The following is a 13334-nucleotide window of genomic DNA, read 5'->3' on the forward strand; positions in this document are numbered from 1 at the left end:
CCTCTCCCTTCCCCTTCCCCCTTTATCGAGCCATGCTGCCATTAGTTTTCCCTCCCTCCCCCCCTTCTTAGACCTGTGGCAGTAAACAGAAGAGTCCTGTCCTCCCCTCCCATCAGAGGTACTAGACCCCCACCGAGAGATGGAGATGCCTCATCGCTGCCTGAGTGCTCACGGTGTCTCCTGGTTTTCCTCTCCCTCCATCACTCTGTGTATTTATGAGCGCAGGCATCAGGAGCTCTGGCATGATAAACCGACACGCGTGCTGTCCCCAAAGCTGCAGCGTGACAGATACTGGAAGGGTTATTTAGAGAGTCGCACACACCGTAACTTCATTAGTAAATCAATTAATTACGGCAGACTTGAGCACCAGACCTTCCTGTGAAATGACACAGAGACCAAGAGTCTCTTACAGTATTTGCAGATGACTTGGCGCCGCCGAAAATAAACACAAGCACTGGCTTTTTCATTGGCTTTGATCTGGGCCAAGACGGTTAACACCTAATAAGGATTAGGCCCCACAAAGGATCCAGAAGTAAAGAAAACCCACACGAGTTTTATTTAGATGTTACTAACGCACAACACATGAAACCAAATGAAGTGGAAGTTTAATGTAGCCTGTGAGGACGAACTAATTAGAGGCAACGTGGAGCCTTGTGTACTGTTAGTCTACCGTAAAACGTCCATTAAAAGCTGAGCCCCAATTAAATGCAGAGTCCCTTTTACTCGCCGGGTGCAGCCGCATGTTTTGACAAATAAAAGCAGATCTGAATTTGATGTCAATATGGACTAGCTACACTTTGTGAGATCAGTTATTTTAAAAGTATAAGCTTTGTAAACAAGAAAACCGAAGACAAAGTGGTAACTGTGAGGCTGTCATAAAGTTAGAATTCCATTCCTCAGTTATTTATATTCCCTTAGTTTCTCAAAAAACGATCGAAGTTGTGAATATTGTCATGTGAAGTCTGTTGCTCACTGGGTGCTAACAGTCTTCGTCAGACAAAGACTGCACTTTAAGTGACTCCAACAATATTGTTTCACACCTTCTCCTTTTCAGAATGAGTGAAGGCAGATACGATTTAGTTGTTTTGAGCCTCAAAAAAAAATCTGACGTAAAATATTAACCCACAAGAAAAAAAAGTATTGGCAACAACCAACCACGGCATGAAAAATACAGACCTAAAACTAGACCACGGCCATTTCAGCCGGCAGACTACAAGCTGAACACGAAGCCAAAGAAAGATGTTCTGGACCTGGTTGCCAGAAGCGATTCTGCTCACACTGAGCAACAAAAAGAAGAGAAAGCTCCAAACTCTTCCACCTTATGTTTAAAATATTGCACTAAGCCTTAAGAGAGATGAATGTTTCCAAACAGAACTGATATCTGTAGCAAATTTGTAACAGAAACAGTCACAAATACTGAAACTGCACCGTTTCCACACGAGCAGTAATTGTTTCCACATGGACTGCTGATGCACATGAGAGACGGGAACACAGCAGCCTGAATCCATTGTTGTAGTTATGTGCCGACATGCAAGCAGGACGGGTTTTATGCGCAAATACATCTTGATTTTGTCTACTTTTAAGTATTTGAATTGATATTGAATTGAAATTAAAGAGAGCTACTTAAAAGAAGGTCTCTCCCAGTACTGCTGTCAGTGTGATATACTGCCGTAGCGCCTCTAGCTCGTGCTGAGGAAAGAAATTCACTCAATATATCCATATAATATAAAATGTAACTAGATCATGATTAAACAACAAAGAAACTGTTTCAGTCAAGTTTGGAGTGGGCCAAAAAACAAAAATCCCCCGAACACATTTGTGGCAGACAAGCCACAGACAAGGAATCCTTCCACTACATCCCCAGCGTCACTCTTATTCCCTCTTCAAATCAAGAAGTGAGAATAGGCTGCTAAAAGACCCTTCCCTCCAGCCACACTCTACCCGTACTGACTAAAAAGCCCAGGCCCCACTTCAGGGAATACGGTGTGCTCCATCATCTGCTAGCAGGGTCACGGCCGGGCCAGCAGGACGGCGGCATGTGTAACGCTGTGAGCACGTGAATGTGTCAGCGCCGCCGCGCAACGTGTTTTTTTCTGTTGGCACGGCCCGCGTCTGTGAGTGTTCCTTCAACAGCGGGCGCCGGTGTGAAAATGTGACCGTTAAACAACATGTCGCGTACTGCTGGGACACACACACACACACACACACACACACACGCACACATGTGGTCTTTGGCTGTGTGGCGGTCCTCGTGACGTCACACGGACGCAAACGAATAACGTTCTTACAGATCGAGGCAACTAAATCGTGTGTCATTGTTCGTTCAAGCCGGCAATCGGGATGTCAAGGCTGCTCTCTCCCGCTTACCTCGGCTCTATTTGTTCACCACTTTGTCGTATACTGAACGCACACTTACCTCCAGAAGGGCCGTGGATAGAATGCCTGTGGTAATTTCTGCAGGCTGCAGTTTGTGGCGTTCTATTATTTTCAAAATTGCAATTTCCAAAAGTCAACATTATGTTCTAATGAGCGTCCCATTAGCGTGATGCAGCAGAAACAGAGATAAGGAAGCCTGAAAGGGGGAGAGGAGTCTGTTGCAACTGGGGGATAACACCGCCTCCAAAAAAGTAGTTGAATCCTTTTGCCATTAAAATACATCAATTAATTAACAGCTGTACCTGTTCTTCAGCAGCTCCATCTTAAGCTCACTACATGTAGCTGCAGGTTCTGTTATACACTGCGGGTGCCATTATGATAATGAGTACCTTTATCTCTACGTGCAGTCTTGAGAATTATTTGCTGTTGGTGGGATATTGTTGATTAAACAAACGTGATAATATTGTTGTTTTATTTAGAACATTGTAGTTACTTTATTATACATGCTTGTGATCATGAAATGGGAATACAGAATCAGGGGCATTTGATGGAAAATATTAATTATATGCAAATGTGAATATATTCCCCTAAAACTCTGCCTCATAGCGAAATATATTGAAATTCAAATAAGGGGGATAAAGCCCTAAAATGTGCACACAGTGTGTTAACTGAAATATACACACACACACCATGTTAGTGATAGTGATTAGTGAATGCGTTCCCCCACTGGGGGCTGTAGGAAGCTGATCAGAGGGATTGTAGCCCAAATTGATTGTGAAGAGCTGAAATCAGCCTCCACCAAATTGCTGTTTATTCGAGCGCGTGTGTGTGTGTGTGTGTGTGTGTGTGTGTGTGTGTGTGTGTGTGTGTGTGTGTGTGTGTGTGTGTGTGTGTGTGTGTGTGTGTGTGTGTGTGTGTGTGTGTGTGTGTGTGTGTGTGTGTGTGTGTGTGTGCAAGGCTCTGACAGAACGGGCTGAACTTTTCTATGGGTTGTATTTACTCAACCGTGGTGGAAGACTTTGCCTCATTTATAAAAGGTCTGTCGCCTAAGTGCTAACTGCAAAATGTTATGGGTGTCTATTTTGCTCTTGTTTTGCACAGAAAAATGAGAAAAAAAAGGTTAAAAAGTATTCTTCAGTGCCTGCGTCAGTGCTGTTTTTTGAAGGTCAGTCTTGTTATCAACACCAGCTTTAGGCGTGTGTGTGTGTGTGTGTGTGAGAGAGATCTGACACCAACACGTGCCCTTTTTTACAATATAACACCCTCCACTTCCAACACACACTCATCCAGGATGCTGATCTGATGTTGTTGGACGCGGACGGTCCTCTGGGTGCAGTAATTGGAAGTACCACGTGGCACAAATACATCACTTTCCTTTCACACCCTTCCCTTAGCTGCAGGCAGCTGACCCCTGTGAGCGGCGCCACCGAAGCTGGAGCTTTTATTTCTCCTGTTAGCAGCCCCCCCCCCCCCCCTTTTTCCCTCCCAGTTTCCATAAGCTAAAAGTAGAATAGAGAGTAACATCACAGCGGGCTGTGGGCATCCCGCTGCCTGCTAGCGCCGTGCGATAGACGCTTCTCAGTGGGTCCAACCCAGGGAGGCCGCTTTATCGGTACAGTTGGAGTCTGATTAGCTGCCTGTTTGTTAGCGCGTCTCCCGAGGGGGGGGGTGCAGCTGCTCCCACTTCTGCAAAACATCCTATTTGACCTTTTCAGCCCTTTTCCTGGTTGTTCAGCTCCACTCACTTTATACATTAAAAACGTCACAAGTGCATGTATACACACATACACACAGCTACACAGAGCTTTCTCTGAAATCAATTACTTCATCCCAGGCTCGCTCTGTTCCCCTGGAAAGGTTGGATTGTATTCGCGTATCTCCAAGGTAATAAGATACAAAGGCAGGCAGTGCAGAGGGAAAAAGCGTGTTTCCAGTCATGGGCATCGGTGGCGAAATGCTCTGGAGACGCGCGGCGTCACCGGCTGATTTGATCTGCTTGAAAAGGCGAGCCCAAGAGGCCTCGCTTTCCTCTCCCAGCCGGCAAGTGGAGCATGTGATGCATATGATGCAGATTTGTCAAAGTGGGAAGGGAGGAGGAGTCCAGGAGGGAGGGGGGGGGGGGGGCAGTGTACATTGTATAGCATAGTCGCACATCCTCATTTACATACAGAGTCTGGGCAAGCAGCTGTTGGCCTCATGATCGTGTGTGTGTGTGTGTGTGTGTGTGTGTTGAAGCAAGGCATTCAGGGAAACAAAGTAATCACGACCAAATGAACTCACCAGTGGCTCACGCATCAAGGGGATACATGTGTTTGATGGTGAAGGGACCTCTGTATGTACACACAGTGGATGATTAATTATTGATGCATCCGACCCCGTTCAATTACTGTCGTTTTTTAAAGATAAGGCTGTTAGTTTTCCCCTACGTGTTGAGATCCGGTCTCAGTCGAATGTATATGACATTTTTGCACATTCCCACACATCAAATCCTTCTGCTTCATGTTTATTTTGAGAACCAAGAGCAGGGATTGTCACTTTAAAAAAAATTTTTTTTTATGAAAACCAAATTACCGGAACGTAAATCGCCAAAGAGTGGATGCAAACGCAGACCTACCGCCGTCTCATCCAAAACATACCTCATGCAAATGCCTGCTTCTTGTTGATGAAGGCACACGGGGAATTTGAGAATGTTGATTTTGGATGTGAAAAGCAAGCAAGATGTATATATATATATATATATATATGAAATTGAACAAACTCTGCCATTTAAGAGGACATGGCTGCAGGGTTTCAAAGTGATAGCTTCTCTAGTTGATAAACAAGAACACACGCAGAGGTTTTAGCCGCCTGATGGATAGAAGTACAAACAACTCCCTCAATCCTACTAAAGCATTCGCTGCATCACCACATGGCACCCATGGATCTATCAGATGGGTCCTCCCACACCCCACTTTGTCTCCGCCACCACAGGAGTGTTTAGGGAGTGTAGAGACATAAATACATCTGTGACCCACTTCAAACCCTTTATATCAGCATTTAGGCTCTGTGCTTATTGAAGCGGAGAAGCTGCGTTACGCCGTTTATCATTTCAAGTCCCGTTTTTCAATATTCTGTCTGAAGTTATTTCTCTTAGTTTGCCTCGACGTTGACGTGTCTCCTCTGGCCCCACCGTCGTCACATTCATCACCTGAAAAAAATATTTCCAACCACTCAAGACTCAATGAGGACAACATTCATTTATTTTTGGGATTGCTGTGTATTTCTTTTAATTAATGGAAAACATACTTCTCTCCTGAGGAACGCGCCAGATTTCAAACATTTTTTTCGATCATTGTGCCCTAGAAAGGGATGAGGAGGAACGTGGAGGGGAAGATGCTGTTTGACATTTTTGGAGAATCAGCATGAGGCGGAAAGAGTTTTTCTTTTTGGATTATGTCAGCGAGTTGGAACGCCTCGTCACTTTAAGCCTTTGTGAGGTTTTAGATCTGCACTTTAATCTTGACTGTCTCCTGATTATCAAAAGGAATATGTGCCGTCACTGACGTGCCCCACCCTCCTCATACTGCGTCTCAGTCGGCTTCCCCTCCGCCAATGAGAAGGTGTTCACAATACAAGGAGCAGGAAAGGTCCAAGAGTCAAATCGTATGATTCTAATAAGGGGGGGTGCAGTGAAATTAGCAGGGATTTAATTATTTCCCCTTTATGCACAAAACCCTTTCATCCTTTTTTGATGAATGACTCACATCTTTATTGCTTTTTATTTCTTGTTGTATTGCTTGTTAAGCATTTTGTAAGCGTTGAAAATTGAGCTAGAAATTGAGTTCATTATTGTTCTCGACAAGTTAGTCGAGAGGAAACTAAGAGAACAACAACAAAAAACAAGAACCTGCTCGGTCAGCCTCTTTCTCGTACTCCCCACATTCTCCCTTCACCTCTCACTTTGTCTCCACTTTCTCTCTCTGACTCCGTTTCCTTTGTCGGCGCATTAAGGAGCCGCTCAGATGTCGGGAGCTGTCATGCTTGCTCATCTTTTCAGTCTTATCTTGAAAGGGAGTAAGAGGAACAAGATTGTAGCGGAAAAGGGAGCCGTAGTTGTCAGCAGTTGTTCTCAGGGAACCGACCGTCTTCCACCACATTTACTTAAGAACCCATAGAAGTGTTGAGGTGTTCCGTTGTTACTTACATTACCTTTTACTTTATTCACAGGGAATCATCTTCATGCACTTCAACCACAAGCCCAGAGATATGCTCCCCGCATTTTCTCACCGTGCGACCGTTGCATGTTCGTATGAAGCAGGACAAAAGACTTCCAGTTTTTTCATCGACGGTCTGCTTTGTGTTGGTTCATTGAAAGCTCTGGACCGGGGCGTTCTGAGTACATTCATTCACGCTCCGTTCATTGTACGGCAGATACAAGTAGTGACTCGGTAATGGACCGCGAGCTTTGTGCTGGATCTGTCTCTCGTGCGGTCGTCATTACCGAACCACATTAGACACGGAAACTAGTTCTGACAAAATCCATTTAGCCAGAGAGCCTGGCATGGCCCGCCGAGTTCCCCCTGAAAAGGCTATCGGTAGTTACGGTGCTGTGGGTGCTCCTGGCAGATATCTGCATTCAGTAGATTTATGCTCTCTTGGTGGAGGTAGGCCCCCTCTTATCTTTGTTCTCAGACCAGATGATGAAGAAGCTACTTGGCGTAACTTTGCAGCTACACTCACTGGGGAAACGCAGCAAAGGATTATGGAGTTAGCGGCGCACGATAAAAGTTATGAGGCTTTAATCGGAACTTTAACGCTACTCGCAATTATTTTAATTCCAGAAAGGGCTTTGGCTCCCATTGAATATTAAGATGAATGCTTTGCGATGCATGTCTTTGTCTTGACTGTTTTGCGTATTGGTTTCCCCGATTTATTATGCAGATCCAGAGTAACCTTCCTCATTAAGCCTTAATGCCAGCCATTCATTACCTCTGGCACAGAGACTAATGGCACTATTAATCAGCTATGAATAGAGCCTGGCAGCGGCAGTGGGAGGCTGACACCTCCTTACAGTAACAGTTTCAGGCATGCATGTACAAGACGGATTGTCAGAAGGACACAGAAAACTGCCCAGCATGTCCATTACATACAGCTGACACGGTGTATAAAGATGGAAACTACATCTAATGGTAATTTGCCTATCCCAGAATGCATTTCTCACCAGGCTTTATAGTATCTCTCTGACACTGAAGACATTTTTACTCACGTTTGGGGTCCCTTGTTGTAATTGCTACATCCAATGTCTTATCTCACTTTTCTTTAAATTGATTCCTCTCGTACAGTTCGGTGCGTCTGTGGCAACAAAGTCGAGCTGGAGGTTTTCTTTTGAAATATGTCTGCACACACACGTGTACGAGCTTGGCTCCACTCATTCATGTCTCAGTCAACACGCGGTGGCTCAACTCCAGACAAACATGAGACGTGTTTTGGACACATGGGATCCCGTCCTGTTTTTGTAGTTACATATTTCAGACTGTTGTCTCATTTAAATGGAAGGAAAAGAGCTTTAACGGGAAATCCGGGTATTTGCTGAAAAGGTCCGTCTGTATGTAAGACTGACAATATTTCATGTCTTATTTGTGAGCTGGAGCACAGCTTGAGGTTGTTGAGTAGCAGTGAGGCCCTTCTGGTTACGCCATCCAACCTTCCTTTTGCTTTTCATGCTTCCTAACTGAAGGGGTGACCGTTCATTCCTCAATTGTTCATTTTCTTCTAATGAAGTCTAATGATTCTTTGTGGAGAAACTCTAGTTCACAGAATTGTACGAGTGTTTGTCGACCCAAGAATTTCCTGGGTCAAAGATGGTCCTAATTGAAATGGATCATTTAGAAAATGTGTCAAACATCTGTTCGTCTTGTCAGTACGTGTAGTTCAGTTCCAGTAGCTGTCTAGTTGTAAACAAGCCTTCATACGTCCCTCTCTAGATTAAAGTCTTTCTACATGCAGGCCTGAACGCAGCCTCCTGGGTAGCGCTCCCTCCACAAACTCTACCCGTCACATTAGCCAGTCTGGTTTTGGGTCTGCTAATCCAAAGTAAAGAAGCAGGAGTAGTCTTTAAATATGTTGACTGCTCTACGTTCCCTGGATTGTGTTCACGTTTTAGTAATGCAGGAAGTGCTTCCTCATCAACAAACGGGCTTCAAGCTCTTGTTCATCCTGTGCGCCGGCTCACGGTTAAGTAGCGATAGCCTCATGATGTATGTGAGACACAAGCTTTTTCCCCTGCTGTTTGCGTGTCTTTATAAATGAGGATTATTGTTCAGCATCTGGTCATTTATACTGCTGTCAGAGAGTATTAGGGCGATGATATGTTTCCCTTTGTGTTTTTGGCTCCATCCCAGCAAATTGGATGTGAAATGAAACGGCGGCTTTGAGGTTAAAGTGTTGACTTCCAGCTTAAAGGTTGTTGACAGACAAATTGGTTGAAGCGAGGAGTTCTTTTAGCACTTTTTATCTATTAGTCCCCCCCTAAACATACAGTTTTTTTAGACTCATCAGGGACTTGACTTCAATCCAACGGAGTCTTACTTCCTGAGGACCAGACTGAAGGCAAAAAACCACTGAAATAAGCAAGAAGTGAAGATATCGAGTATCTGCTAATCTCTGAGCTGTAGCTTCAGCCAAACATCGACTTTTGCAACTGAACCTTGTGTATGATAAATTGATTTTTCCTTCTTTTTTTTTAGGTTTGTGTCAAATAATCCGAAATGAAAGATTACAATCAGCACTTTAATCTCATAAATCATTGTTCCATTTCAAATCCAAGGTGTTGAGCACAGAGCAAACACAACTTTCTATTTGGTGCGCACACACACACACACACACACACACACACAGATAAGAAACTACATGCAAACACTGACATTCATTTAAAGCTACAAACACCTTGAGATGTTTGTGCAGATGCGTGTTGATCACAGTGGGTGTGAGAGTGGAGAAGTGTACGTGGAGCAAATAGCAGAAAATCCCTCCAACCACAAAAGTCAATGAACTTTAGGGAATTTGAAATGTAAACAAATACTGAAAGCCAGGTTGGTGGTTAGTCCACATGCCATGACAGACAAATAACAGCAGCCGCTTTGTATTTCAAAACAATTTTCTCCAGTAATAATACACCGTTTGCACACTACACTTAGCGTACTCCTTTTTCCGTATTTCAGCTTTGCCCTCCAGTCAATTTCCTTGACCTGCAAACAAATGGAAATGTCGTACAGACTGACATTCTTTCCGTATGGTTTTGTTTCGCCCACTTGCCAGGCAAATGGAAAGCAGATCTCGCCGAGTTTGTTCCTCCACAAAAAAAACAACAACCACCAAATGAAATCACAAACATTTCTGTGGCTGTGCTGTGGAATGTGACGGCTGAAGTATTTCAAATAAACATCTGTTTCTGTGTGTTTTAGTTGAGTTTTTAGGGGTTGAGTTCGTCTTTCTTTTTTTTTGCTGTGATAAATAAAAGCGTTGAATTCCCTGAACACATAGACGGGTTTACTGTGTGCATTTGAGAGGCAAGAAGGTGGCTTTGTCCCAAAACAAAGTCTACCTCAAATTTGCCAGTTTTTAAGTTCATAAAAATGTAAGTCATTTTTAATCACAAATGATTGGTGGGAATGAAAATGAAATGTATGACGATATGTTCTGCTCCCACTACCCCTTATATTAGAGAGCTGTGTGTAGATCTGCATGTGTAGTCCCCTTGTATTGTGCTTTTATTTGTCAGCTTTGTAAGTGTAGTAGAAGTGTTATATTTCTGTGGTTCGTGTCACGCCAAAAGGCTTTTTTTTGTTACGTTGTTGTTATTTTGTTTTTTCTTCTTTTTTTTGTTTCCTTCCCTTCTTTTGTTTCACTGTCATTTCCATTTCACCTCCTTTCCTCTCCTCAAACCCGTTCCTTTCGGACCCCTTCTGTGTGAGGTCTCCCTCATCCCTTCCTATGCTGCCGCTGTCTCCTGCCCCTCCCCGTCTCGCTGCACCCAACTTGCCATCCCTCCCTCCCTCCTTCCCTCCCTCCCTCCCTCCCTCTCTCCCTCCCTCCTTCCTCCCGACCCAAAGATGTAGCCCTGCCCTCTTTCCCTCCCCCCTCACTGACTCCTAACACTACTGACCATGTAACGCCAGGCTCCGGAGGTGTAGCCAGTCCAGCGGGGCCCGCCCCCTCTGCCCCCCGGGACGTTGTGGCTTCCCTGGTTTCCACCCGTTTCATCAAGCTGACCTGGCGCCCGCCAGCCGAACCCCACGGAGACGAGTTAACCTACTCCGTTTTCTACAGCCAGGAGGGAACTAGCAGGTATTACACACACTAAACCGTAGTACTGCCGGGAGGGTACTACTACACACATTACTGCTGGAGTCAGCAGAGTATTAATATACATACATTCCTCTGCAGGAGTCTCAGACCACTCTGAAAATACCTAGTTAAAGCACTTATCATAGCAGTAAGTGTTAATTAATTAAAAACAAACTTCCTTCCTCAAAGGATTACCTTTCCAAGAATCAAAAAAAACAATTCAGTTCAATCACTGTGATGATTTCCCCCCAGCTTCATGTGGAGGATTTACTGTCTGTCTGAGAAGGACATTTAAGAAGCTGAGAGCTTTTTCTCTCTTCAGCGCTTTGGCTATTTTTTTTTATGTTTCTCTGTAAAATAGCTGTAAGTCATTTTCAGAAGTGGCTTAATACATAAAAAGGGTTTTACTTGCCCGTGCAGAGCTTGAGATGCAAATGAATACACAACTGTCTGTGCAAATGCACGGAGCGTACATATACTATTTACACAGACCAGTGTGGCTGCCCATGTGTTGCACCAAACTCACGAAATTGAATGATTTATAGTTCAATAACGCATGTAGCATGAGGCAGCAAATATGCACACTTATGTCTTTTATCAAAATGTTACAAGTACAGTGCAACACACAATTATATATAACTAAACTGTGTACCGTACCAGGCATTAGGAATACATTAAATCCATCAGTTCGTTCAGTATCCAGCACTTTTTGTCGTACACTGAAGCTTTCAAAAATGTTCTCACACGCTTTAAGTGTAACATGTTGTTTTTTGTAAATAGAAGACATAAGAGTTATTAAATGTTCTGCTTCTGTGTGTGTGTGTGTGTGTGCGCACATCAGGGAGCGAGTAGTGAATACCAGCCGTCCAGGGGAGATGCAGGTCACCATCCAGAACCTCATGCCAGACACCAAATATCGCTTCAGGGTCGTGGCCCACAACAGTAACGGCCAGGGAGAGAGCTCTGCAGCGCTCAAAGTGGCCACCCAGGCTGAAGGTAAAGACACACACACCAACGTTCTTTTATATGTGCTCAGTAAACAGGACACACAAACATAAAGCCGAGCTCCAGCCAGTTTGTTGGAAACACGCTCACACTGGCACACCGATGCAAACAGGATGCTCTAGAAATGAGCGTGCAAATGTGCAAATACACATTCACACAAACAAATATTCACTCACAAACAGCATACGTTCTCTTCAAACAGAGACACCATACACATGCACAAACACACACACACACACACACATAGAGGAGGCTGTTTGGTGCGGTGCGTTGAGGCAGACCACCCAACAGCAGACCAGAGAAATGCAGCGTTTTCTTCTTATAAGCCGCCTCTTGTTTATGCCCCAACTGTGTAATCCCTCTGTGTGTGCGTGCGTGTGCGTGCGTGTGCGTGCGTGCGTGTGTGCGCGTGTGTTGCTTTAAACCATGCCTACCTGAGTAAGGAATGTAAGAAATTAGTATTCCAGGTTGTTTTTTTCCTGAATCATCTCCCTCGTCCAGTCTGCACAGAGATGCTTTACAGAAGCTCATTAGGATGCTTTGAGTGGAGAACACATGAGAATTATTGCGGGGGACAAAGGGGTTCTCTTCTCCTTCTTTTCTCTTTGTGTTCGGGTGTGTAAGCTTCCCCGTGGCTGCTGCTCCAAATCACTCAGTCTCAGCCACATTTGAAAAAGTGCCGTGACGGGGATTTCCCTGCACACCGTCGGGGTGGACGTCCCTCACCTCCTGGCTCAGCTACAGCTCAGTCTCTGTCACTTTGTAGGTCAGCCGCCGGTCTCTCCACCTGCGTCCTTGGTTGGAGGGCGGACGGAACGGCTCACGCACACACACACACTACACGTTACACGTTAATGCCTGCCAGCAAGCGCCTAGACACCCGTGGGGAAAGCAGTGAGGGCGGCCTGTACCTGTGCAGTATATCTCTGTCGTGTGTGTGCACTTTTAGTGTAAGAACATGCTACGAATTGGAGCTTAAACTTTTGACCTGCGCCTTAGTGCCAGACGTGTGCACACAACGCTGCACCGTATCACCTCTCCGCAGAGACTGGCTCGACACACACACACGCACGCTTCTGATATCTGTGCACACAAATGGGAGCTCCTCTCTTCTGTCACGAACACCTGCAGCAAATACAAGATATATACAGCGCAGACATATATCTGTGTCCGACAGTCAGCACTTCAACCTCATAGTCACCGTTTCATTTTAAATCCGATGTTCCACGGTACAGAGACAATATATATACCTACTGACATGTTCTGTGTAAAGTGCAGTCACAACTTATTAGGGCAGTGATACATGTGTTGTTATGTTAGCTCTGTCCTCCAGCACACTGGATATGAAATCAAATATTTACTCAGAGACTAACATGATGACTGTCGGCTTTAATTTAAGTGTGTTTACATTTGCATCAGATGAACAGTTTAGAAATACGAGCTCTATTTATCCACAGTCCCCAATTCTCAGGGGATGTAAAGTAATCTTGACAAGTTCCCATAAACTAATACGTGTGTTAATGTTTATGTTCTCATTTGTTTTTACAAGATGTCGGATCTTACTTAAAGATTTAATATTCACTACATGGCACCAAGTGCAAAGGGAGACTTATTATAGTTGTGTTAGC

General features: G+C 44.5%; 1 protein-coding gene across 1 annotated transcript in view; it reads left to right on the plus strand.

Annotated features, from left to right (window-relative positions):
• Window positions 1–13334, plus strand: part of LOC142933549 (neogenin-like) — a 149037-nt gene that overhangs the window by 110267 nt on the left and 25436 nt on the right. The window contains exons 8-9 of the mRNA XM_076077675.1: window positions 10467–10701; window positions 11543–11697. Coding sequence (XP_075933790.1) covers window positions 10467–10701; window positions 11543–11697 — 390 coding nt within the window. The remainder of the gene's footprint in view (window positions 1–10466; window positions 10702–11542; window positions 11698–13334) is intronic.

Source organism: Anarhichas minor, unplaced genomic scaffold, assembly GCF_050575085.1.
Source record: "Anarhichas minor isolate MPS153535 unplaced genomic scaffold, ASM5057508v1 ptg000062l, whole genome shotgun sequence".
Classification (NCBI taxonomy): domain Eukaryota; kingdom Metazoa; phylum Chordata; class Actinopteri; order Perciformes; family Anarhichadidae; genus Anarhichas; species Anarhichas minor.